This window comes from Xiphophorus hellerii, chromosome 8 (assembly GCF_003331165.1).
Source record: "Xiphophorus hellerii strain 12219 chromosome 8, Xiphophorus_hellerii-4.1, whole genome shotgun sequence".
In the NCBI taxonomy this organism is placed as follows: Eukaryota; Metazoa; Chordata; class Actinopteri; order Cyprinodontiformes; family Poeciliidae; genus Xiphophorus; species Xiphophorus hellerii.
The window spans coordinates 20,787,103-20,813,091 of NC_045679.1; the positions used below are offsets into that span (position 1 = coordinate 20,787,103).

Consider the following 25,989-nt stretch of genomic DNA (forward strand, 5'->3'; position numbering starts at 1 on the left):
TTTAATAACAAAAAATAAGATTTAATACGGAGGATGTAAATCAGTTTACAGACAGTGCAATACAACAATAGAAAAGACAAAAGGCATGAGAAGGACACCTGTAATGTAGCATACATTGGTAGGGGTTGGGGGCATAATTAACATTTTGGCCTTCTGAAACCCTCTTTAAAGTCTAAAATCAGCTAAATATTACACCCCATGCTTAAATTGTAGTAATTCATACAATGTTTTAGATTTTATCTAATTAGAACTTAAAATATCCAAGAAATCAGGTTGAGCTTTCGGTCTGCATGTTCAATGCTACGCTGATGCATTTTAAAGAACTTAAAATGCTAACATGCAAAGGCAGTTCATTTGTCCAGAAAAGGGGAAGGGGGAAAACACTCTCCGTAAAGCATACAGGTTATACATATTAAAGCATTTCATCTCAGATCATATCACACAAAGCAATACTAAAATAATTTAAAGATGGGCACTTCAACAAAACCTTGTGATTGTACAAACTTTTTTTCATAATATAGTTTTTTCTTTTAAGATAATTTTGCTAGACTGTACAGCAGCTATATGCTCCATTTTATACATACAAGTCATGTGTTGCAATATATAATCTGACAATTTGTACAGTGGAACTCTCACACAGATGCTTACAAAAAGAAATATTTTCTGCCTCATCTTCCTGCTAAAGTGCAAATCGCTTAAAAACGCAAAGCTGCAAAGCAAATCGTTTACTGCAGAAATGCCTCGCCCATTTGCAGCTCTGGTTGAAGTCAGACTGCTGCCCAATAAAAGCAACAGTACAGACGATGCGCAGTCAGAACAGTTCAGGAGGATGAACAGCGTTTCTCAGCTACGAATTTAGGAAGTGCATTAGAACAACTGCAGGGTTTGGATCATCATTCCCGCAAAACAGAAGTAATAACGTCAAAGAGCTATTGATCTGATAAATTACTGGAATAAAATTGGAATGAGATGGAAACTTAACCGCTGCGCTTCCAGTGATTCAAATAAATATAGATATTTCATGAATCATTTAATCAAGTCAGATTAATATCTGAACTACAATGTGCCTCCATCTTTACAGTAGTACCACTAGTAATAAAGGATTACACAAGAAAGGTCAATTTAGTTAGGCAGTTAGTTGCCCCAATTTGGGTTTCTGTGACCCAGAAAACTTCAAGGCTTCCATCAGTGCACTTAGGTAAGCTACAACTCCTTCTTTCACTTACTAGCCTTCATGACACCAGAATCATTCTACCAGTTGGCACCGTCTCAGGTTAATGTGTGCGTTGCAGTGATTTGAGGGTGTGTTTGCAGTAAGTATAATTTCCCAGAGGGTTTGAATTTGTAAGATGTACTTGACTAAACAAGTTAAGAGGGATGGTATAATTCCAGAAAAAAGAAGAAGTTATCCCCAATTGCAGAAAATCAAATTTAGGATTCCAAAAGTATACTTTTCAGTACTTGGTGCTATTGTTAAATATTTTAACACTTTAAACTTTGTCTCTTAACATATTCTAAAAACTTGCATTTAGAAGATTAAAGATACTCTCAAGAATTGTACTGTTTGATACCAATTGAACACTGACAATGAAATTACAAAGTTCCACTGCAGGATTTCACAAAAACTTTTTTAAAAACGCATCCAAGAAAGTAACTAACTTTGAATTTGTTTTTATGTGGGGGCAATGACATTACAAGAGGCAGAAGAACTGAGTTGATCAATTCTTCTGAAACATTTCAAGTTGCACTGAATTGCATGGAGGGTTAACGTTGAACATTTGAGTCCAAGTTTGACTCCTGCGATCTGAGAGCTTCCAAGTTTCATTGTAACCAAATTTTCCTGAAATCCATAAAAGCGTTCTCACATAAGGTTCAAACATTTTGCTATAGCCGGATAGAGTGAAAGCATTTACCTTTGAAGAGGGAATTTAATTAAAAACACAATTACAGTTGAACAAATAAATAGGTGTAAACAAAGGAACTTGGATCAGGAGCCTTGAGGGATTTCACTGGAGGCATTATGCATGGTAGCTCGTTTTTGAGAGGATAGATTTTATCTTAAGTAAAAATCACATAACTAAACAACAAAAATACCCGCCACGACACATTCTATGGATGACAAGCTATATCTAAAGCGAGTCTTACTGATTTAACAAAAAGCCCGGTTAGCAGCTTTAAAACTGAACAGATTCTAAAAATTAATTCATGTTGATTGTACATTTATAGAAAAATGTCTCACAAATCGTGTTATATGACAAATTTTTCGGATGCCAGTTTCAGTTTTTCTCTGATTTGAAACTTATGCTTTTATTTAGTTGTCATTTTCTGACAGTCCACCAAGGGAATAATCAATTCAAATTCAAACTAAAAGCCAAATTAGATCGTGAAATACCAGTTTTAGATTATTTGTTCAAAACCCCATCTCAGATATGTCTCAAGTGTTATTCAGCTCGATGGAACTCCGGGAATAAAGGATGATTTAGGGACAATTAAGGTGACGACCATCTTGTCTCTTTCATTTCAAGAACTATAAGCAGCAGCGATTTCATTAAGAAATAACCTTCAATTTTTCACATAAAATACAAAAGCACGTCCTCTCTTTGCTCGTCAGAGTGAAGGCAGGTATTCAGCCCAAACCCACAGGTGATGAACACAGTTCTCAAAAGAATCTCATTTGGGTCACTAGAAGGCGAAGTCCTCTTGTGTTGGAAGTGTTTGTCAGCCGTGTTTTCACCAAGTATCTGAATCACCCCAGGCAGAGGTAGAGGCAGGAACAAGTCCTCACACGTCTGTGATAATTTGATTACAGTCGTCATTCTGGATACGCAGCAAAGCTGCAACACAAGGGACAAGAGGAATCCAGGACCCAGACGCTCTACCTCATTAGCAGGAACAAGGAGACCTGGTGAAATAAATCCGATGACATGTAGTTGTGTTTAAGAGCACAGATGGAGGAAAGGATGAACAATTGACTGAATAATAATGGTTCTCAGCGTATAACAGAACAAGGGCTCGGTGCAAAGATCAACACGGAGTTCAGACTCTTTGTCAAAGCGCTTCATGACACTTTGTTGGTCCCGTAGGAGCCCCCAGCGTCTCTGGGCATGGCTCCGTTGAGCTCCAACAGACTGTCGATTCCCAGATAGCCCAGTAGGATCTCACTTCTGCGGTGGGAAAGTTTCAGGATGTCCTCGGCCAAGCACTGCTCGGAGGTGAAGCGGACCTTATCGTGGTCGAACATATCTTTGAGGTACTGCACTATTTGTTGCTGCAGGTAAAAAGGAGAGAAGATGACAGACTTTTTATATCATAATAAGAAACTTACACATCAGATTTCTGTAGCTCCTGGTGAGCTGTGAGAAGACAACTCAGTTACTTCAAAGGAAATTGAACTGCACTTTTGTGAAGCAATTCGTCTGATGAAGAACCAAATTTACATGATTTAATGACATCTAGTGGCAGAAAGGCAAACTGCAACCATCTGAATTACCTTGGGATTTTTGAAGTGAGGTTAGAAACAGTTAATATCTCAGCTGCAGTAAATAACTCTCATCCAGAACTGGGTGAACTCTAAATGGAGGTGATAGTTATATGATTTTCCTCTGGTCTATTACAAGTTTGAATCAGTACTTAGTACCTTGATTTCTTGTTTGCCTAGAGTCAATGCAAAAGGAAAATAAACACTCCTAAACCTCTAGAGCTGTAACATGTGATCTGGTCTCAGCAGGTTTGAAACATTATTGAAAATTCCTCAAGACCTGAAAAACACAATGGATTCAACATTTATATTATTTATGGATATAAAGTCGTAGTGGAAGGTTTGTTGAAAACCAATGCACCACAAAAACAAACATAGATAGATACAAAAAACAGACTGCATACAGACTGCATACTGGAATAAATTGAGGGATTTTTTTTATTACAAATTGTGAGTATGAGGGAATTTGGTCTTGGACAGATATGATAGAGATCTGCAAGACTTTATGTGTAATGGTTTTCCATGTTCATTTAAAATGAGAACCCTCAGTATTAGAGCGTAAGAAACCTTGAGCTTCAATGTCCAAGATGTTATTCCGTTTCTGAATTTAAGACACCAAGAAAGTCATCTACTTCAGTTTAGATATTAACGTTTTAAAACTTTTAAAAGGTGCAAAAACTTTAATAATCTTGAACTATCACGTTAAGTGTTAAGTACTGACATTGAAAAGCTGTTTAAATGAAGGCAAGTTTATGTCTGATTTTCAGTTACTCATCATAAATCATAAATTTGAAATGTAAAACGTTTCAAATAAAGTTTCCACTTTGTTTGAAAGTTTCCACTTGAAAACAACATTTTGAAATTTCATTTTAAATTTTTTTTCTGTCTTGTCTGTGTATGCTCTGCTCTCACCTTGAAAATTGTGCAAACCTCACTCAGGTGCTGCCTTGGTCCCAAAAACCCAAAAGCTAAAACTGGGCTCACGTGTTCTGATATGGCATAAAAGTGGGCGATAAACCCATCGGGAACCTACGGAGCGGAGTTAGGGCAAGTATTTAGAAATCTACATCAACAATAAAAAGAAAGCAGCGAAAAGATTTGGATCAGTCAGACCGGCTCAGGCTCACCATAAGAAGACGCCTTTTAGCTTTCAACACCGACCAGCAGGCGGTCGCCAGAGCCTGAGAGGAAGAAGAAATTAAGAGAAATTGTCAGGAAATGCATGGTGATGGTAAATGTGCTTCTGGATGGAAGCGTGGAAATTAACCGTTTCTTTAAAGCTGTCAGACAGCCAGCGGTTCCTCAGAACGGCTAACACAGAGGAGGGCGGGCTCTCCAGGTCCTCGAATGCATCCATCAGGATAAAGTCCAAAACAATATCAAAAAAGTTCATACACACCACCTGCAGCAACCAAAGAACCCAACGGTATTTAGCTATTTCAAGTAGAACGTTTTAAATGATCGGAGTGACATGAGCACTCACCCCTCGACCCTCCAGCTCCATTTTTGTAATGGGCCACGTTTCTTCTCTCTGGGTGTAAAGCAGCATGTCTTCGTAGCTCTCCAGGAAGGCTTTGGGACTCTGGGTCACAATATAGATGTATAAGATATTTAGATCTCTTTAAAAAAAAGAAACAAAGCAGGTTAATTTATCCAAACCAAAGTTAATTTAATCACTTGTACCTTGTTAGACTTAACAATTAGCCCTGCAACCATCTGTTTCCCTGTCTCCATAAAAAACGTGCGGTGAGTTTCATCTAACAACAAGACCTGAACAAAAAAGAAAAACATGAAATATTACAGTTAGTAACTTAGTTAGACGCAAAACATAAATATTATCTACATTTTTATGTTGCTGAATTACAGTGGCTCACCAAAATATTCAGACCCGATGAAAATTTTCAGTATTTTGTCATGCTGAAATTAGACAAACTTCTAGATATTTTAGCTGGATTTTAAGTGATAAATGAACAGGATGTGGTGCATACTTGAAGTAGGATTGCAATGCTTCATCAATATTACTTTTTGTCCTTTTTTATTAATTAGCGTCTAAAAAGTGTGCTGTGATGTTGAATTCAGTAATCGTCAATAGTTTTGCTGCACTTACAGCTGCAAGCCTTGTTTGTTCCAGCAAGTTTTCTTCAGGACTCACCTGCATTTATCTCAATCTGGGTTCCCATCAACCCAAATCACATTCCCTATCTGTGCTGATCCCTACAGAATGATCCCTTCTTCACTATAAGAATGTTAGTTTTCCTCCACCTATAGCATTGTGTTTGTTTTCCAAAAGGTCTCCCTCGACCAGAGCACCGGGTTTGCTCCTTGGTTTTCATGACCATGCAACTGGTTACACTGGATTTTATTTAGGTTTATCGGAGGAAAGGGGAACTGGTGTTCAGAGACATAATTTTTGTGGTTGTGATGTGACAGTGTAACCAAAATATATCAGTTTTTTAAAACAGAAATTGAAGCAGAAATTAATACAATTCTGCTGAATGGCTCAAGTTAAGCTGAGACCTAAAATGATTCTAAATGATAAAATGTTTCTTTAGCTACCAGTTTATTAACATCATCTAAAATGTTGAACATTCAGTCACTGATAGCATTTATCCCACCTTACAATGACATTTTAAATAAATAATGCACTTCAAATACACACTTCGTCTCTCCAGCTGTACAATTGTCCACAAATAAGTAAGTGAAGACTCTTGGTTTCATCTATTTTTAGTAAATAGGACACTATGTGATCCTTTTGTCCTGGTAGCTTTAGTCAGGACTTGGCTCAAGGAAAGAAACCTGAGGAAGCTCCTGTCTGCAGGTGCACTAGCAGACAAGAAAAATGTAAAAAAAATAAAATAAATAAATAATAATAACTCCTGTTCACAGGAACACACCTGGAAAGCTTGTCTCACACAGTGAAGCTTGGAGAGGAAATCTTGGTCACTGTAGCATTCAAGTAATTCAGTCCTGGAAAAAAGACAGAGGAAGAGTGAATTTCAGACCGTTGTTTGGAGGAAAACAAGTTATATTTTCCTTTTTTTAACCACTTGAATGGTTAGGATGGTGACAAAAAAATGAAATATTCAAACTCTCAGCTTATGAAGGAAGGTTTGGAGCTCTTTTAGTGGAAAGTCTAAAGTAATTTCATTTAACATTTACTGCAGAACAGGTGCATGTAACTGCACAAGACTAATTTGACATGATTTATTACAGAAATAGGGACCAAAAATAGCCTTACTTATACAAAATAAATAATCTACATGGTTACCTCAAGGTCCTATACTTCACTCTGCCTTCCTGCACCAGAGACAAGGCTTCTTCATACAGAGCTGCTGGCTTCATTGGTGGGTAGATCTCATCTAGAGTTATATTTTCAAACAGCTGCACAGAAAAATTTGTTTATAGAAATTATATTTTTTGTTAATGACAAGGATGGAGAACATGACGGCATTTCTTGGCATGTTTTGTGGGATACACAGCACTACATATATGTAACAAGAGCTTAAAAAAACTTTTTTTGTCAATTCTTTTTCCAATTACTCTTTATTTTTTTGTATAAAAACAGCAGGTTTGAGTGCAAGTTTCAGTTTCGAGTGCACATGCTGACACACAGGCAAGACGACTTTCACTTGTTGAGGAGAGCAGCTCACCTCTGCAGCGGAGAAAAACGAGTCATCAGACGAAACAGAAGCCGCATCCTCATTTTGCAGCCGGTGGAAACTCTCTACGCGAGGCAAGATCAGAGTTCCTTCGCTCTCTGAAGACAGACAGAGAGCGAAGAACACAACAATATGGGTAATGAAGAATTAAAAACTGAAGTTAACTTCTCAGATCCCGATTTCATTGATGATGTCAAACGCAGTTATTTTTAATTTTTTTTATTTTTGAAAAGTACATCTTGAAGCTGGTCGTTACCAAAGTCGGCCAGCACGCTCTCCGCTGGGATGCTGCCGCCAAAATCCTCTTGTAGGTGGTACGCCCTGTGCAGGAGTGTCTCCAGCTTCTCGGCAAACAGTTTATTACGGTCTTCGTTCTGGAAGCAAGATGGAAAATAAGATGCTGTTTTTTCATAGTATCATTAATAATCTAGAGATCTAGATGAGCTCAGTTTTATATAATTCACGTTCCACACCAAATCTGGCAATGCTTCACTGAGGAAGGGAAAATAAAAAAACAAAACAACCCAGAAATATAACTAATTTAAAAAGAGCCACAAGAGTTTAAAACGTGGTTTTCTAGCGGCAATGGTTACCGTGAGAAAGTCTCCACATGCCGCCCCCTGCAGAGCAAGGCTGTTGTTACTGGAGGTCGAGTTGCCTTGGTGACGAATGTTTAAGGCTTGTTCCCACTTTCGAAGTGCTTCATCAAACAGCTCCATCCCTACAGAGCGAGAATCACAAAAATTTAACAAATCTGTTTTACAACAAAGCACATTTAAGTTTTACCTGCTTCACAGATGCGATACACACATCTCAAGGATAAAACCCGGCACCGCCATGTACTTTCTTATCCCTGACGGATCAAATGGGAAGCGCTTCCAGTGGTAAACTGGGGTACCAGTGCAAACTGGTTATGAGCTAATTAATTACGTCTGCATTACTAATATCACTGTAACTCACAATCTCTGTCACGTGAACAGAGTTTAGCCTTAAGTTTTCAACAAACTGAAGTGGACTGGAGAGAAAATTAGTCACATCATGCTAAAAAAAAAGATTCCCACCATTCACATTTTGATTTGAACGTGTTGGTTTATAAGAGCAGAAAGCCAACATGGTTCTGTCCGGTGAGTCTTTGAAACATGAGAGCTGGTGCGTTAACTAAAAATTGTATCTGGAATTTCCCTGCAGACAAAAAGTGCCTGGATCGTTCTGGGTTATCCTGTGGTCATTCATTGGATTTTTACTTTTCATTTGAATGTCAGCAAAATAATTATTGAATAAAATTGCGCTGCTGTAGTTTTTTTATACCCTTTGTCCTTTTCGTTTTTAGTCTGCTTTGACTTTTAAGGCTGTTTTCCTGTATGTGTTCTGAAACTTTACAATTTTTGTCCACAATTTTACCAATTCCCCATATAAATATATGCATATTTCACTTGGAATGCATCTTCCAAACATGTTTGATTCTTTCTACAGAATATCCCAAGTTTCTGAAGACGGTTTTGCAGGGAAGAGAAATTATATTTTAACAGTTTCACTTCTTATCATTTTGTTTTGTCTCTAGTCAAAAGCAAAACTAACAAGTTCAACACAGAACATCATGTATCCAGTCCCTGAAGACAGTTTTTCTTTGCTCAGACTAAGCAATGTTTAGGTGCTGAGACAGCACTTTTTTTTCTGTGCTGCAAAGACAAAAACATCCAAGAAGTGGTCCTGATTTAGAGGGAAACATAAAAAATATAAACTGAAACATCAGCATAACATCAGCTCTTCACGCACCTGCAGAGTGACAGAAAGGGTGTTATGTTTCTGTCACTGAAAACTCAAGCTTACTGTGGCAAGCTCTAACATGGCAGAAGAAAATGATTGAGAAACGAGATGCAAACAGCAAAAAAAAAAAAAAATCAAACCTCAACCCAGTGAATGCATCAACAAATTCCTTGAACCTTCTAGATAATTTTGTTTATATATTAGGAATATAACTTTTTATGACTCCAATCTATCAAAGAACAAAGCAGAGAATGACTTTCAAGGTTCATGAACATTACATGACAACGCACCCATCAAATACAGGTTCTCTGCATTAGCATCCTCCACTGCTCCTGATTCTTCCACCACAGGCTCCGCCTCCCAGGGAGTCGGGGGGTTAATCGGCTGATTAGGAGAGTTTGGGACTCTAGTCTGTGCCAGAACAAACCACACAGAGACATAGACATCAAACACACAAGCGAAAAATGGGGGGGAAAAAAAAGACATGCAAATGGTGGAAAAACCATGAAGTATAAAACTAACAGATGCCAAGCTGTGTGAGGAACTCGAGTGTTTACTGGGAGCCAGCGAGGAAATACCACTCATGGTGTCATTGCTCCGAGAGCTGGGGCTCATCACCTGGCGGCTGGTAATGGGGCCTGTCGCAAACAGGATGTGAAAGGTCTGAAAGGACGTTACCAAACAGCTGAAAGTTACAGTTACAACCTCCCACTATTGGTTTTTGTTGCAAACCTCTCTTCAGTGATGAAGGTCTTCCTGTCTTCAGCAGAGCCTCGGGTATTCCCACAGTTTTCGGGCCCTCCTTCACGTGGTCTGCCTGTTTCCTTTTCCTGCCTCTTCTTTTCAGCTGGTGAGCGGTCAGGGCCAGCGCTACACTTCCGAGTGCTGTCGCAAACAGCACCTTTTTCAGGCTCGGGGAAAGCCTTAGCTGAGAAAAAATTGACTGAAAGCAGGAAGGATGGAGAGAAACGTCAGACTTCAGGAATTGAATTCACTGTCACAATTATAGAGGAAAAGGTTGAAAAATAAAAATCTTGGGATTCAGCCCTTTTATTCTGACAGCCATAAACAGAATTAAACACCCAACTACCGGTAGTTGCCTTAGGAAATCATCTAATCAGTGAAGATAGTCCAACTGTATGCATGTAATCTCAGCATAAACACAGCTGTTTGGTGAAGGCCTCAGGCGTTTGCTGGATTACATTACTGAACAAGCAGCATCTTAAAGCTAATGCAAAAACGTGACAAAAAAAATCCAAGTGGTTTGAAAACATTTGTGAGTAAGTGTAACCATTATCATAAGAGGTGTTACCTGTCCAAATGTGGAGTAGAGAAAGACCGGTATCTCTGCCACGGTCATGGCCAAAGCCTGGGCGACAGACATCCCGTCTGGTTGTCTCAGTGACATTTCAAGAGTTCCTCACATCCACCAAATGTACGGTTTCCTTTCTGCTCTCAGACCAGCAAACACTCAGCTCGCTGATCACACTCTCTGCTGTCATCCACCCCTGGATCCGTACCTGACAACAGACACCACAACACGTGAGACACAATTTGTGTTCAAATGGGCATTACAGCAGTGGTTTGAGACTTTCATAGACCGTAAAATACAGTTAATAAAATCTAGTGAGCGTTGAAAGATGCCACCTAACTAACTCAAAAAGAAAATGATAAAAGTTGCGCTTGATTTGACATTTATAGGCGTAACGCCACTTGAGCTGAATGACATGTCAATGAGGGAATTGAGCCATTTGATGCGGGAGCGATGGCGAACGGATGCATTGAAAAGTTCCAGGATAGCAGATCTTGAAGAATGGACTTGGACCCTGCTGCTGGTATTGATCAACATGGCAAAAGCATTAGGGAACCAATTGATTTCCTATTTGGTCAAGAACGACACTTTAAGGCCATGGTAATTATTCTGAGTGATGTTCGGTTGAGAAACAGAGGATAAAAGACAATGCTTATAAATCTTTTGCAGAGGATACCAACCACAACCAGCAAAGCCCACTCATGATGTAGAGACCCAGACTGATCTGTGACTTTAAGCAATATCTGTCGGTTTAGCACTACATATTGTGGATCCATCTATTTGTAGGAGGAGGATTTCTATTTTATTAGGACCTCCACGTATTGATCCATTCTGATGCAATCTATTGCTAAATAATATTAAATACAGAGTACAAATGCATACACTTATAACTACATTTGTTTTAAGGTTTTTGCTTCCTGGCAAACAACAAATGAGTTGATTCAATCTCAGGAAATCTCTGGATTAAAAAGCAGAGCAACTTGAGACGGAACCAGCTTCTTTCTCAGCTGTCAACACTGATAGTGCAGATAGCGCGCCAGCCTGCACTTATTAATCTGGACCTACTTACAAAGTCTTCGTCTCTGACAAAAGCTGCCGTTTTTAACCAAATAGAGAAAAGTGTGTACAAATCACAGAACGGTTCCGTATTCAGATGCTTAAAAATAAGATTTAAACTAAATTCAAAACACATATATCAGAAACCGATACTGTAAATATCATCATAAATTTCTACATGAACTACACAACAAGACTAAGCTCTGGTTAAAAACAAAACTCCTGTTAAACCCAGGGTAAAATCAGTTGGGGACAGCTCTGAAATGTCCAGTATGCTAACATTAGCTAGCTCATTTAGCTGGCCTCGACCATCGGTCAGTTCCCCTCACAGCAGCAGGGAATGACTCGGTTTATGGAGCTTTGAACCGACACCTCGCAGGTGTCAGCAGCAACCAAAGTACAGTAACACTGACCAACAACTAATAACATAATCCCTCTCCGACACCAACATACCGTGAGCATCCAAGACGTCAGAGAAGGGCATACCTAAGTCACCGTCCGTGAAGGCAGCGCAGCATTGTTTTAGGGCGGGACTTTGAAAATACACGGATGTTGACACGCTCCTCAGCCAATCGGAGGAGGATATTTGTGGGCGCAACTTTTCTTAGCGAATAGTATAAAGGAAGGGCGGGACACAGTCTACCGGAATCCAATCAACTTGCAGGTGTTATGTTGCAAGTCTATGATTCTTCGATCCCAACGCGAACAATGCAGAAAATTATCACAGTTCCAATTTTCTTTCACTCTTCCGTACGCAACAGCATTTTTTAAACTTTATTGTCCTGACATTTGATAATGTTTTCTTGTGGGTTCTTTAACCCACACTTAAACACATGACATATCTATTGAAATGAAGTCAGTTGAATAGAGAAGTCCAAAATGTTTGTAAAAGTTATTAAAATATATAAGATGCAAGATATAAAATTATTTAAATAAAAACACATGTAACTTTTTATATTTACGATATGCACAGTTTAACAACACTGTTAAGTGACAGAGTAACTTAGTTTTTATATATTCTGAGTATTGACGTTTAAATTAAAGGTGAAAGACCTTCAACCCACCAGACTAGCTGCTGTTTCAGACTAGTATTTGAAAAACATTGGCACCTATTTATTCTATAAATTTACATTTTACACGCGGTCCTTAAAGGTAGCATAAAGCCACTGCCCTTTAGTCTACGGCCGAAATAAGCGCGTTTGTAACATGTGCTTCCGATTTCGTCAATCATATTTCAGAATAAAAGCATGTCTACTTCCCGAAACCGTAGCAGACGTCATTACAGTGAGAATTTATGAATATGTGCGCAATTCTACATGGATAAAAAAAGCCTGTCACTAAATATACAAATGAAAATAAATGCAGAATATCTCTTCAAAATCGATTTGAAATTTTTAATGTGAAAAGAAATTCCGGTTGCATTGTTTTCATCTGAAATCATAGCGCTCTTACAAAAGAAGTTGGGCAGATCTTTATCAGGCCTACACAAGAAGAGAAACTATAAGAGGGTTATATATACAAAAGCAGTTTGATAGGAATAACAAATCTGTTCTCCGCCGGAGGATAAAATCAAAAGTTATGACTACTGGAAAATGAACCCAAATTCCACCTGCACGGGCTATAGGAAACTTCCTGATACAAAACCCCTCATCACCATGATTCGGAAATGTATTTCTCACCCCTTGGAGTTACACAAAGTCTGAGCTTTCTGGATGGAGAATGTGTTACGGCTACGGAATAATTACTCTGCTGTTGCGACATGTGCACAGAAGGACGTAGGGGAGCAGCTTTCAGACATAAGCTGCTGCTCCACAATATGCGGCCGAAGCAGATGCTTCGTCTGTGGTTCTCCATGCTCATCCTGACCCTTCTACTGCTGTTCTGGTTTGGAGTGCTGATCACACGGGACAGTCCTCCTGCTACACAAAACTCATCACTCAGGGGCTACAGAAGGATTAGCCCGCACAGAAAGACTAAGGTGAGGCGGGTGATGATCCAGGACAAGAAGGCCCACATAAAACTCTCATTCATTAGCTAAATAATCCAATTTTCTCTACTTTCTATATATAATGTCTGTGAAAAAAATATGTTTTGATGCTATGTAGGTAATTGAATTTTGGTTCATTTTTTAAAGGTTCACTTTTTAATCCGTATACTCAAGTCACTAGTCTTAAAAGTTGAAGTACATGATCAGTAGTTATATATATATACAGTACAGACCAAAAGTTTGGACACACCTTTCTAATTCAATGGGTTTTCTTTATTTTCATGACTATTTATAAGGCAAGAAATCCCACTTATTAACCTGACGGGGCACACCTATGAAGTGAAAACCATTTCAGGTGACTACCTCTTGAAGCTCATCAAGAAAATGCAGAGTGTGTGCAAAGCAGTAATCACAGCAAAAGGTTGCTACTTTGAAGAAACTAGAATATAAGGGGTATTTTCAGTTGTTTTGCACTTTTTTGTTTAGTGCATATTTCCACATGTGTTATTCATAGTTTTGATGCCTTCAGTGTGAATCTACAATGTCAATAGTCATGAAAATAAAGGAAACTCATTGAATTAAAAGGTGTGTCCAAACTTTTGGTCTGTACTGTATATGTATATATATATACATACAGTATATATATATATATATATATATATATATATATATATATATATATATATATAAAGCTATTGTCTTATGTAGATTTGATCAATTGATTCTGGCTGAGGTGTAACAATGTCTGTGAGCCTAAATCTGTCTTATCTTCTCTCTGCAGTTTCTGGATGTTCACTGTAGCCACTGTGCCGTGGTCTCCAGCTCCGGTCAGATGCTTGGCGCCGGTGCTGGAGATGAAATTGACCGATCGGGATGCGTGATCCGCATGAACAATGCCCCCACCAGAGGGTACGAGAAAGACGTCGGGACCCGCACCACATTTCGGGTTGTGTCTCACACCAGTGTTCCTTTACTGGTAGAAAACAAGCAGTATTATTTCAAGCAGTCCGCCGATACGACCTATGTGTTTTGGGGCCCCAAAAGGAACATGAGGCAAGACGGAGAAGGAATTATTTTCAATGTCCTGCTGAAGCTGGCTGTTAAGTATCCGAAATTGAACATGTATGTCATGACCCAAGACAAGATTGAGTACTGTGACAGCGTGTTTCAGAATGAAACTGGAAAAGACAGGTGGGTTTAGTTTCTCAGCTGAGTAAGCAACAAATGTTAAAATTATGAAAATGAGAAAAAAATTTTAAGGTTTACAAACCACATATATCACAGTTCCTAAAACATTTTTTCATAGATTTAAGTAGCAAAAACGGGGGTTTTAATAAACTGAAAATTCTAAGTACTGCACACAAACCAACAACCACTAGAGACTGACAAAAGTCAGATATCTAACACATATCTGTTTACGTGACAAGAAGTTTCTCATCTCATTCACCAGCTAACTAGACATAGTTATGAGTTACTTCTGTGCCTAACATTACTGTTCAGCTTTCAACCAATGATTATTAATATTTCTCCTTTTGAAAAACATCTGCTCCAGGTGAGGCTCGAACTCACAACCTCAGCATCGCTTTCCAGTTTACTGTCTTATAAGTACCGCATGCTAACCGATTGCGCCACTGGAGCCTGTACAAAGTCTTCAGATATCTAAGAGATATCTGTTTATCTGACAAGACATTCCTTATCCTATTCGACATTTTTTATCATCAGGACTTCACAACTGTTGTCATTATGGACACAGCTCAGCCATTTGGCAAAGAGCCAACATAATAAAGTGACTATATCTATTTATAATATCACTTTACATACACTTTACAATTATAATTTTTGTTTTGTAAAACATATGCTCCAGGTGAGGCTTGAACTCACAACCTCAGCATCACTTAGCAGGTTACTGTCTTATAAGTACTGCGCGCTGACCGATTGCGCCACTGGAGCCTGAAAGCATAGAGCAAATATATAAAATTTGCCTCTTTGACTGGCTATTGCCATGGACAAATCTAGAATGAAACAAAGAGAATTGATAATAAGATCTATAATTTTCTTTAATTCAGGTTGAACCCTAACAAATTATTTCTATGCTAAACATTAGCATTTAGCTTTGGATGACTTATTAGTAATTTTTCATACAGTTTTTTTCCTCCTTTTGAAAAACATATGCTCCAGGTAAGGCTTGAACTCACAACCTCAGCAGGTTACTGTCTTATAAGTACCACTTACAGACCAGCTGCACCACTGGAGCCCGTACAAAGTGTTCAGATATCTAAATTGTATCTGTTTATCTGACAAGACGTTTCTTATCCCATTCGCCATTTTTTATCATCAGGACTTCACAACTACTGTCATTACGGACACTCCTCAGCCATTTGGCAAAGAGCCAACATAATGAAGTGACTACGTATATCATCACTTTACAATTATAATTTTTGCTTTGTTAAACTTTTGCTCCAGGTGAGGCTTGAACTCACAACCTCGGCATCACTTAGCAGGTTACTGTCTTATAAGTACCGCACGCTGACCAATTGCGCCACTGGAGCCTGTCAAGGTAGTTCACATATCTCAAAAATATCTGTTCATGTGACAAGGCATTCCTTATTCCATTCATCATTTTTTGTCATCAGGACTTCACAACTATTGCCAGTATGGACACAGCTCAGCAATGTGCCAAAGAGCCAACAATTTGCCAACAGAAATTCACTTACAAGCTCCTAGGGTTTCCTAGTCATCTTGCTCTGGAAGGCACATCAGTAAATTAGGTTTTCCTTCATTTAGAAGTCTAAATCACTCTTGGTCTGACCTCTCCTGTGAGACCAGTCTACAATAGAAGACTATCATTTGTCAGATTTCTGCATCACTTTATGATGAATGATTAAATAATTTTGTTTTGAAAAAAAAAACAGCTGCTCCAGGTGAGGCTTGAACTCACAACCTCAGCATTGCTTTTCAGGCTACTGTCTTATAAGTACTGCGCGCTGACCGATTGCGCCACTGGAGCCTGAAAGCATAGAGCAAATATATAAAATTTGCCTCTTTGACTGGCTATTGCCATGGACAAATCTAGAATAAAACAAAGAGAATTGATAATAAGATCTATAATTTTCTTTAATTCAGGTTGAACCCTAACAAATTATTTCTATGCTAAACATTAGCATTTAGCTTTGGATGAATTATTAGTAATTTTTCATACAGTTTTTTTCACCTTTTGAAAAAGATATGCTCCAGGTAAGGCTTGAACTCACAACCTCAGCAGGTTACTGTCTTATAAGTACCACCTACAGACCAGCTGCACCACTGGAGCCCGTACAAAGTGTTCAGATATCTAAATTGTATCTGTTTATCTGACAAGACGTCTCTTATCCCATTCGCCATTTTTTATCATCAGGACTTCACAACTACTGTCATTACGGACACTGCTCAGCCATTTGGCAAAGAGCCAACATAATGAAGTGACTACGTATATCATCACTTTACAATTATAATTTTTGTTTTGTTAAACTTTTGCTCCAGGTGAGGCTTGAACTCACAACCTCGGCATCACTTAGCAGGTTACTGTCTTATAAGTACCACGCGCTGACCAATTGCGCCACTGGAGCTTGTCAAAGTTGTTCACATATCTAAAAGATATCTGTTCATGTGACAAGGCATTCCTTATTCCATTCATCATTTTTTGTCATCAGGACTTCACAACTATTGCCAGTATGGACACAGCTCAGCAATGTGCCAAAGAGCCAACAATTTGCCAACAGAAATTCACTTACAAGCTCCTAGGGTTTCCTAGTCATCTTGCTCTGGAAGGCACATCAGTAAATTAGGTTTTCCTTCATTTAGAAGTCTAAATCACTCTTGGTCTGACCTCTCCTGTGAGACCAGTCTACAATAGAAGACTATCATTTGTCAGATTTCTGCATCACTTTATGATGAATGGTTAAATAATTTTGTTTTGAAAAAAACCCCATCTGCTCCAGGTGAGGCTTGAACTCACAACCTCAGCATTGCTTTTCAGGCTACTGCCTTATAAGTACTGCGCGCTGACCGATTGCGCCACTGGAGCCTGGAAGCATGGAGCAAATATATAAAATTTGCCTCTTTGACTGGCTATTGCCATGGACAAATCTAGAATAAAACAAAGAGAATTGATAATAAGATCTATAATTTTCTTTACTTCAGGTTGAAATCTAAAATTTTTTGTCAACTCCAGGGACAACAACCAGCTGCTTCCGTGAGCACTTGAGCTAACAATGTGATCACTGATTATAATTACAAAGCAGCATACCAATCTCTACAATGATCTAGAAAAGTCTAGATCACTTCATCATGATCATGTGTGCATGCAAATTTCAGATAACCAGATGTACTGCCAAATTATTTCTATGCTAAACTTAAGCGTTTAGCTGTGGATGAATTAATAATAATTTTTGATAAATGTTTTTAAACATCTGCTCTAGGTGAGGATTGAATTCACAACCTCAGCATCACTTTACTGGTTGCAGTCTTACAAGTACTGTGCGCTGACAGATTGCATCACTGGAGCCTGTGAAAAATGGTTCAGGTATCTGGAACACCAGTAAATTAGGCTTTCCTATTTCCATGGACAAATCAAGAATCAAACAAAGAAAATGGACAATGAGATTTATAATTTTCTTTACTTCAGGGATGCCACCCCTCTTTAGATACCTTTGTTATGAATAAGCTGCTTCTGTGAGCACTTGAGCTAACAATGTGATCACTGTACAGCAGCACACTTATCTCTACACCAGAAAAGTCTGCATCACTTTATGATGATAATCTGTGTGTGAATTTCAGCTAACTAGACCTAATGACATGTTACTTCTATGCTCTACATTACCCTTCAGATTTTGATGAATGATTAATAATTTTTCATAGAATTTTTTTTTATCCTTTTGAAAAGCATTTGCTGCCAAAGAGCCAATATGATAACTTGACTGTTTTCTGAGAAAAAAATACTCCAGGTGAGACGTGAACTCACAACCTCGGCATCAGTTAGCAGGTTACTGTCTTACAAGTACGGCACACTGACCAATTGTGCCACTGGAGCCTGTGAAATTTTTTTAGGTATCTAAAAGATATCTGTTTATGTGACAAGGCATTCCTCATCCCAGTCACCAGTTTTTTACTTCCCATCTATTGCCATTAGGGGCACAGCTCAGCAATGAGTCAAAAAGCCAAAAACAGCAAAGTCCTAAAGGGTTTCCTAGTCATCTTGCTCTGGAAGGCACACCAGTAAATTAGGTTTTTCTTCATTTAGATCTGTGAATCATTCTTGGTCTGACCTCTTCTGTGAGACCAGTCTGCAATAGAAATCCATCATTTGTCAAATTCCTAGCAAACGTATAGTTTCAAGGATATTAGGGATACTCTATCACCCGGTGTTAACTTTACTTAGGATATACATGTTTTTCTCCTTTTCAAAAACAACTGCTCCAGGTGAGGTTCGAACTCACAACCTCGGCATCGCTTTGCAGGCCACTGTCTTATAAGTACCGCGCGCTGACCGATTGCGCCACTGGAGCCTGTGAAGAGGATTTAAATCTCGAGTACATCTCTGTTTATATGTGATGAGAAAGTTATCCCATTCAATGGGTTCTTTCATTCAGGCTTCAAAGCTGTTGGCATTATGGACACAGCTCAGCCAAGAATTCACCAACAAAAGTTCACTGGAAACTTCAGTGATCACACTAATGTCTAGCTGACATTGCTATTGCAATTTAAATACTATTGCAAAGCAAAATATCTGCCGGTCAGTAAATAATAGGATTTTTCATTTAGGGGCTATTTTTTTTTGTAACCACCCACAAGTTATTCAGGTGAAAGTTTAGGATAATCTTAAATCAGCTAAAGTTAAAAATTGTGTATTTGTCTTTTGTAAAACTCAAATGTGTCACAAGCTTAGCATCAATGTTACTGATACTGTATTCAGTCAGCATACAAACTCTCAATGGCTTTATTGGCTTTATTTTTTTTTTTGTTTAGAATGAAAACTGGAGCGTTTCTCAGCACTGGATTTTTCACGATGATCCTTGCTATGGATATGTGTGACAGGATCAGTGTCTATGGAATGATTGATGATAACTACTGTAGGTAAGTTTGTGATATTTTTAGGTAGACTCTATCACTTTCATGTTCAGCATCCTCCAAAAATGATTGGCCTGTTTAAAATGTATACAAGAGCCTTAAAAATGGTTGTTATGGAGACTACTGCTAACCTCTGTTCATTATGCTACCCCTACCCTTAGCCCTATCCTGTGTTACCTGTGCTAAGTTGTAGATATTAAGACTCCTTTCTGAGCAATGGGAGCCAACAGTGAAGCTGATTATTATTAATTTTCTTCCATCCAAATAACGCTGCATGACTAAATAACTATTGATGTTCTATTGATGTTGGTATTTTCTGTGCTTAAAATGGAATAAAAATACTAAATGTAACAAATAATTTTTTAAAAACATTTCATACTTTTAGAGTATTTCTAATATATTGGAAAGATACAAAAGATATGCTATTCTACGCAGTCGTTTAAAATAGCAAGCATAACACTCAATAGTTATATTTTGAGGATTTTTTTTAACCATCAACATGCATCAAAATAGCCATTACTGTGGTTCTGTTCTTGTATTGTAAGTGAGTAACACCATAATTCTCTTTTGACTTTTTTTCTTGACATGGCGAGAACTAAAAATACTATTTTGAAGAGTGACTAAGAAAAATTGGTCAATACGCCATATCATATTTCTATGATTCATAACATTATGCAAGAACATTATACAAGAAATTTGTATCCCAGAAAAACATAACATTATGAATACTTAATTAAAAAAATCTCCTCGACACCCTGTTGAAGTATGATAAAAGTAATGTTAAGGAGGAACCACTGATTTTCTTAATTGTGTTCAATTACTTAATGTGTTCAATCTGAAGGTTGGATTTTTATGTTTTTCAGCCCTATATCATGTTTCTACAGTAAATTCTGACCTAAATGTTGAGTTTTTCTCATCCTCACAGCCGAGCCAATCACAGCGACGTTCCTTACCATTACTATGAGCAAAAGAGGATCAGTGAGTGCAGGATGTATACATACCACGAGTTCACACAGCGTGGAGGACACCGCTTCATCACTGAGAAGGCCATCTATGCCAAATGGGCAACACAGCACAATATACAGTTCAAACATCCTGCATGGAAACTCTGAGAAATGGCAGAGTTGTTGAGATGTATAAATATCTCAGATGTTGAAGTTACTAGACTTTTATTTTGTTGTTCTTGTTTTAACATTTTGGGTATGTGTGTGTGAGGAAAAGCACACTTAGCTACAAATGACTACACGTAGCTGGGCAAAGTGTAGTCATGTTTACCCATATATTTGTACGGATGACAGTAATTTATAAAACATTCATTAGTTCTCTTCACGTGCCTTAATTTTACAGGACTCTGCAGTAATCCATAATGATTTAATGTAACTAATCAAATGTTCCTCTCAGAACTAGGATCAGCAAACTTAAAATCATGACGGTTATCTATCAGATTCAGTTCAGAATTCAAACATACATGAAAACTGTACTGTTATTTTTCTTCTAAAATTTACTTTTAGAAGGATTACTTTATGCATTATGCTGCCTGGTTAAATGAGTAAATCTTGTATCGCTACCCTCTCAGGTACATATTGTTTATTTTGTGATCAATTCCAAAGACTGTTCTAATATTTTCATTGGAAGCATTTTACTTAAAGATACACTAGGAATGTGAATTGTTTGAATGATAGTGTCTTATTTATTGTGTCTTAACTGTGTATCTGCTGCAAAGCAAAAACTTGAAAACTTGCTGCCACTGCTGGAGAGGTATGTTTCATCTTAAATAAATCTCATGTCAAACACACCCAGCTTGTGTTGAGTTTTAATGATGTACGGATGCTGAGAAGATAGCGACTTTAGCCCCACACTTTCACACTGCCTCCACTAAAATCTGTTTTGGACTGCATTCACCACAAATTAATTTTCCTTGCAAATGTGGCACCATTTATGGGCAGTAAACAACATGGCATAAGAAGAGGAACTATTCCAACATGCCAAACAGAGATAAAATCCAATATCACTTTATTGCTGAGCATGAAACTAAGTTCTGCCCCTTTTCTGCCTTGCACACTTTGGTGCCTCGGTTCAGCAAATGACCAAGTAAAGCAAATTAACAATTTTCATATATTTCAAATAATATTTTAAGAAAATGCTCTACTTCAGATTAAAGCGGGTAAGTTTGTTGCTTTCGCCGCGTGCTGCAGTGAGGAAACCGGCCATGACGTCAGCACGTGGCGCAGGAAAATGGGGTCCAAGAAGGAGGAGGGAGACATCAAACGGTATGCCGCTATGACAAGGTAAGTCCGGTTTAACGCTAGAGCGTGTTAATAGCATTACACACTCGTGGGGAGATAGTGGTCATCCAAGCTCCACTGACGGGCCGTGTATTTTGGAAAACGAACAGTTAAAGAAACCTTTTTAAGAGCAGACGACGAGCGGCTGCGCAAGATGGTGTTTCACTGTCTAAATGTTTACCTTGTATGTCCGGTCCGTTAGTCCTGGGTAATGTTAAAAGACACCAAGCGGTTCACAATTAAGAGTGGTGTGATACAGCTGTTAGTCCAGATGACCCACTTTTACACGAAACGTGCTGCAATTCAATGTGATTTGATGGACGTGTGTCTGTTGCTGGCAGGTATGATGACAGACCGTGACGGGGGGCCGCGTTTCAGTGCTGATCGGAAAACATGGGGCTCAGGATCAGTGCCAAGGTAACCAGCTGAGGGTGTGGCACCTAACACCTCCATCTCGACATGGAGACGGAAATATTCTGTAACAGTCTGTAAATGTCATATACAGATTTGAGGCTGGGGAATTGTAGGACTGTCTTTATAAATGGTGCTTAATGAGCTGAGGTCCCCTATGCTTTACATGCTTTGTGGAAAAATAACCCAGAGGTTTTCAAGTTGAGTTGAGTATCAGGCGGTTTCTTAACACTGCATTCAATAATTATTGAATTAAAATGCCGAAGGTTTTCAATTAGGGTAAAACTATCGGATTCATTAGTCTTCACGTTGTCACACAAACACTTATTAGTATTTAGTATATTTATTATTTAGTATGCCAAACAGTGTGGGCACATGTAGTTAAACAAGAAACTTGTCATAATTTCCTGTGAAAGTAAACAAAGTGGCTTTTGGCATAGTCTGTTAACTTTGCAGTAACATGTCATGGGCACTATTTTATTCTGTTTTATCCTTCCAAAAAATGTCTATGTGCACATTCCATTAAGATGAATTGTCAAGTACTAACAATATTTTCTGGAGAGTCGCTGCTCAACCCAATCCTATTTAGCCGCACCCTTAATGCGCCATTACCACAGACTCAGTTTTAGCTTTGTTTCTGTCCCCAAAGGACTACCAATTTTACAGTAATTTTAAAAGGAAAAGTTATTTTAAAAAAAGATATATATTTGAAGGCGTAAAATGGAGGGACCATAAAGTGTGTGGAAATGTCTGAAGCAGTCGCTGCAAGGAAGCGAACATGCAGACAGCATGTAGTCATCTTCAGTGACTCCAAACATCAATATAAACCGATCAGATATGACTCCTCCCCCAGCCCTGTCCTAAGTCAAACAGGGAAATGGCTGAAAAGAGAGAAGAATGCCAGAGTCAGACCTAAGAAACTGGAACTCAGAGTTTAATGGAAAGGAGCTTCCATCACTCCGGTCAACGCTAATGAGAAGAATTTGGAAAAACTCCCTTTACATGGCAATCACAATGAGAAAACTTTTTCGGGTAAGCCATAGATGTACTATTTGAGCTCAGTCAGTCAGCCAGAATACAACATTTAGTCATTTTATATTTGGCGAATGTGACTGGAAACCAACCAACCAAATGGACGAATTTAAAAGCGAACATAAACAAATTCCTACTAGGTAAACTAGTTAAACTGTTGCTGTCCTTACCGTTTGGTTGAAAGCAATCCATGAAATTACATGTCGAAAAAAATGGTTCAACTTGCAAGAACCAGCAATAAAGCAATAAACCGTCTGTTTATTGCTGGCTGATCACGTTCCTTAATGCGCTTCTTTGGATTTTTACATGCGGGTTAAAATATTGCAAAAATATTGTTTGTTTTAAAGATGTCAAATACCTGTTGGCTGTTATGTTTAAATTACTATAAAACTATATTTTGGAGTGTCGATGCACTGAAAGCCTACACCTGACCCGACTGGTACAGACCAGCATGCTAAAGGTCACAGAGAGTGTTTAAAGTACGAGAGAAACCAGATAAAGTTTTAGATAGTAACCAGGGCTACACAGTCTTAAAAACTCCAAATATTCCTGTTTCTGAACCACTTATAAGATTGTGCAGTCATGGCTACATTCTAAGCCTTTACGTGCTTCTTTTATTAGAAACCGGTATGTGATCCTGCCTCTAAAACAAGTTACAATATTTTCAGAAAGGAAGGCATTTATAAAACCTTCTCTAAAATAGCATATCAGGAAGTGGGGGGGGAAAAATAGAAGATAAAAATCCCTTTTCGAGTTTGACAACCAAACATGTTTGAAGCTGGTATCCAAATTTACCACCTGTTGCTTTTGGATATTTGCATAAAATGAATCCAATGGCAATTTACCCAATGTATAACAGAAATAATTATGTGCAAAACACGTAGGAGACCCACCAAAAAAATGCAAAGAAAGGCACTTTGGTCAGATGATGGCAAAACTGAATTTTGACCTACATTTTAAAACATGATGTGTATAAGAAAACTTTTTCTTTTCTTCTTTTCCACCAGTTTCAGATTTTTGTGACAAAATGTGAAAATGTACAAAGTGAATTGAAAAAGGAGAGAACAGTACGTTTGCTGCCTTGTATTTATCATTTCACTGTTATTTACACTGCAGGGTCAACAGAGCCACAGGATGGTGATCTTCTTTGCCGTCTTCATCCTGACCACACTCCTCATCCTCTATGGCTCCAACAACAGCAATGATGGCATCTACATCCCCTTTCACGTGGCCATCAGTCACGCCGTCAAGACTGCAGACCTCAGGAAGTTAGCTGGTAGAGATGGCTACATGCCAGTTTTCGGTAACAAGGTAAGATGCTCAACAGGTTATCACCTGGGATTTTAGGAGATTTGTGGAATGCGACAAAGGTTTAGTTTGAGGTAAAACAGGGTTAGGGGGTAAAATGATACTGAAACTGGCCATAAGTTTCTAGATAATATTTGTTTTCAACAGTTGAAACAATTGAGAACTGAGAGTAGTGAAAAACTACACATCTTGCATATGTTTGCCAAAAGCAGGTGATACACTTATATCGGGGTGCGTACGGATGCTTGAAATCCATGAAAATGTTTGAATTTTAAATGGGTCTTTTCAAGGCTCAGAAACTGCTTGATTTCTATACAAAGTCCTTCAAATTGCTCTGTTCAAACGGCACAGTTTTGTACTAAAGTCCAACCTAACGTTTAATTAAAAGCCTAAATTTGAAAAGTGTTTTTTTACAGTTGAAACTTGCTTTGAAAATGCTTGAATTTTACTGTGAGAAACGTATACAAACCCTGTTAAATAAATTGTTCTCACCCATTTAACGTAGCCCGCAAAAATCAATTCAATTCACCACTGTTGTTGAGGCTTAGATAATTCTGTTAAATTTGCTGTAAAAGTTTTACGTCGTCTCTTTCAGAGTATGAACCTGCACTGTCGCAACTGCGCACTTGTGACGAGCTCCAGCCACGTCCTCGGTAGCCGGGCGGGGGACGAGATCGACCGGACGGAGTGCGTGATCCGCATGAACGACGCCCCCACATCAGGTTACGAGACGGACGTCGGCAACCGCACCACCCTCAGGGTCGTGGCCCACTCCAGCATCTTCAGGGTGATGCGGCGGCCCAACGAGTATCTGCGGCGCACGGACAGCAACTCCACAATCATCTTTTGGGGACCTCCGAATAAGATCTGGAAGGACGCTAAGGGAACTTTGTTCAGATTGATCCAGAGGATCGGGATGACCTATAGCAACCTGACGTTCTTCAGCATTTCACCAAACAAAATGCGAAAGTTTGATAATCTGTTCAGCAGAGAGACCGGACGGGACAGGTAAGCCTGGTTTGGACGTTGATCACATCTTATGTTTACAGCCTCTCGTTAAGGAACTGTCGTACTTACTGACTGTTTTTGTTTTTCTTCCTGCAAAGACAAAAGTCCCACTCTTGGTTGAGCACTGGCTGGTTCACAATGGTCATAGCCATTGAGATATGTGATAACATTAAAGTATATGGGATGGTTCCACCAAATTACTGCGGGTGAGTATAAAGAGAAGACTCATTACGTATAAACTTTTCATAACAAAAGACTCACCAGGCAGAGATTTTTCTAGCTGATTTCTGATCACGGCTTTTGTAAAGGTCTGATGCAAAGTTTAGCTAATTTCTTTAAGAACACAAATTGCTAAAATGTTTTTTCTATTTTCTGCGTAAAGTCTCAACAGTGTATAGTGTTTTTTTTTCTTGAAGCTAGTTTAAGACTACAAAGCAGTATTTCACTACATGAACGGTAATATACAAATTTAGTAAGATCATGTTACAAACAACAAAGATTAAAACTTCATTTTCTTGAAAATAAAGACTATTGCTCATTGATATTACTGCACACCTCATAATGGGGAAAAATATATAATT

At 38.5% G+C, this 25,989-nt stretch overlaps 3 protein-coding genes and 7 non-coding genes across 13 annotated transcripts in view; 2 read left to right on the forward strand and 8 right to left on the reverse strand.

The window, feature by feature from the left end:
• Positions 1–23,285, reverse strand: miga2 (mitoguardin 2). 2 transcript variants are annotated; one of them, XM_032570081.1, is made up of 16 exons: positions 23,263–23,285; positions 10,217–10,424; positions 9,637–9,847; positions 9,427–9,542; positions 9,195–9,315; positions 7,731–7,858; positions 7,394–7,511; positions 7,129–7,235; positions 6,747–6,859; positions 6,373–6,445; positions 5,162–5,248; positions 4,962–5,060; positions 4,746–4,880; positions 4,606–4,659; positions 4,391–4,507; positions 1–3,268 (listed from the first exon to the last, which is right to left on the reverse strand). In XM_032570081.1, the coding sequence occupies exons 2-16, from the start codon at positions 10,310–10,312 to the stop codon at positions 3,059–3,061; spliced, it is 1,785 nt and encodes a 594-aa protein (XP_032425972.1). In that variant the 5' UTR covers positions 10,313–10,424; positions 23,263–23,285; the 3' UTR covers positions 1–3,058. The 2 variants fall into 2 exon arrangements, with proteins under 2 accessions (XP_032425972.1, XP_032425971.1); XM_032570080.1 differs by lacking the exon at positions 23,263–23,285 and adding an exon at positions 11,726–11,801.
• st6galnac4 (ST6 (alpha-N-acetyl-neuraminyl-2,3-beta-galactosyl-1,3)-N-acetylgalactosaminide alpha-2,6-sialyltransferase 4) lies at positions 12,707–21,159 on the forward strand. Its single transcript, XM_032570093.1, has 4 exons — positions 12,707–13,250; positions 14,041–14,450; positions 19,263–19,370; positions 20,290–21,159. The coding sequence occupies exons 1-4, from the start codon at positions 13,032–13,034 to the stop codon at positions 20,474–20,476; spliced, it is 924 nt and encodes a 307-aa protein (XP_032425984.1). The 5' UTR covers positions 12,707–13,031; the 3' UTR covers positions 20,477–21,159.
• trnai-uau (transfer RNA isoleucine (anticodon UAU)) lies at positions 14,804–14,897 on the reverse strand. The gene is made up of 2 exons: positions 14,860–14,897; positions 14,804–14,839 (listed from the first exon to the last, which is right to left on the reverse strand). It is a non-coding gene; the product is annotated as a tRNA-Ile (tRNA).
• Positions 15,116–15,209, reverse strand: trnai-uau (transfer RNA isoleucine (anticodon UAU)). The gene is made up of 2 exons: positions 15,172–15,209; positions 15,116–15,151 (listed from the first exon to the last, which is right to left on the reverse strand). It is a non-coding gene; the product is annotated as a tRNA-Ile (tRNA).
• On the reverse strand, positions 15,715–15,808 carry trnai-uau (transfer RNA isoleucine (anticodon UAU)). The gene is made up of 2 exons: positions 15,771–15,808; positions 15,715–15,750 (listed from the first exon to the last, which is right to left on the reverse strand). It is a non-coding gene; the product is annotated as a tRNA-Ile (tRNA).
• On the reverse strand, positions 16,173–16,266 carry trnai-uau (transfer RNA isoleucine (anticodon UAU)). Its single transcript has 2 exons — positions 16,229–16,266; positions 16,173–16,208 (listed from the first exon to the last, which is right to left on the reverse strand). It is a non-coding gene; the product is annotated as a tRNA-Ile (tRNA).
• trnai-uau (transfer RNA isoleucine (anticodon UAU)) lies at positions 16,771–16,864 on the reverse strand. The gene is made up of 2 exons: positions 16,827–16,864; positions 16,771–16,806 (listed from the first exon to the last, which is right to left on the reverse strand). It is a non-coding gene; the product is annotated as a tRNA-Ile (tRNA).
• trnai-uau (transfer RNA isoleucine (anticodon UAU)) lies at positions 17,229–17,322 on the reverse strand. The gene is made up of 2 exons: positions 17,285–17,322; positions 17,229–17,264 (listed from the first exon to the last, which is right to left on the reverse strand). It is a non-coding gene; the product is annotated as a tRNA-Ile (tRNA).
• On the reverse strand, positions 18,709–18,802 carry trnai-uau (transfer RNA isoleucine (anticodon UAU)). The gene is made up of 2 exons: positions 18,765–18,802; positions 18,709–18,744 (listed from the first exon to the last, which is right to left on the reverse strand). It is a non-coding gene; the product is annotated as a tRNA-Ile (tRNA).
• st6galnac6 (ST6 (alpha-N-acetyl-neuraminyl-2,3-beta-galactosyl-1,3)-N-acetylgalactosaminide alpha-2,6-sialyltransferase 6) overlaps positions 21,547–25,989 on the forward strand; it is a 7,616-nt gene continuing 3,173 nt past the window's right edge. The window contains exons 1-5 of one of the 3 annotated variants that reach the window (XM_032570092.1): positions 21,547–21,652; positions 21,991–22,066; positions 24,209–24,403; positions 24,996–25,408; positions 25,507–25,614. In XM_032570092.1, coding sequence (XP_032425983.1) covers positions 22,043–22,066; positions 24,209–24,403; positions 24,996–25,408; positions 25,507–25,614 — 740 coding nt within the window. In that variant the 5' untranslated portion in view covers positions 21,547–21,652; positions 21,991–22,042. Of the gene's footprint in view, positions 21,653–21,990; positions 22,067–22,868; positions 23,093–24,208; positions 24,404–24,995; positions 25,409–25,506; positions 25,615–25,989 lie in introns of those variants that run through there. The other 2 variants (XM_032570091.1, XM_032570090.1) reach the window with 2 other exon arrangements.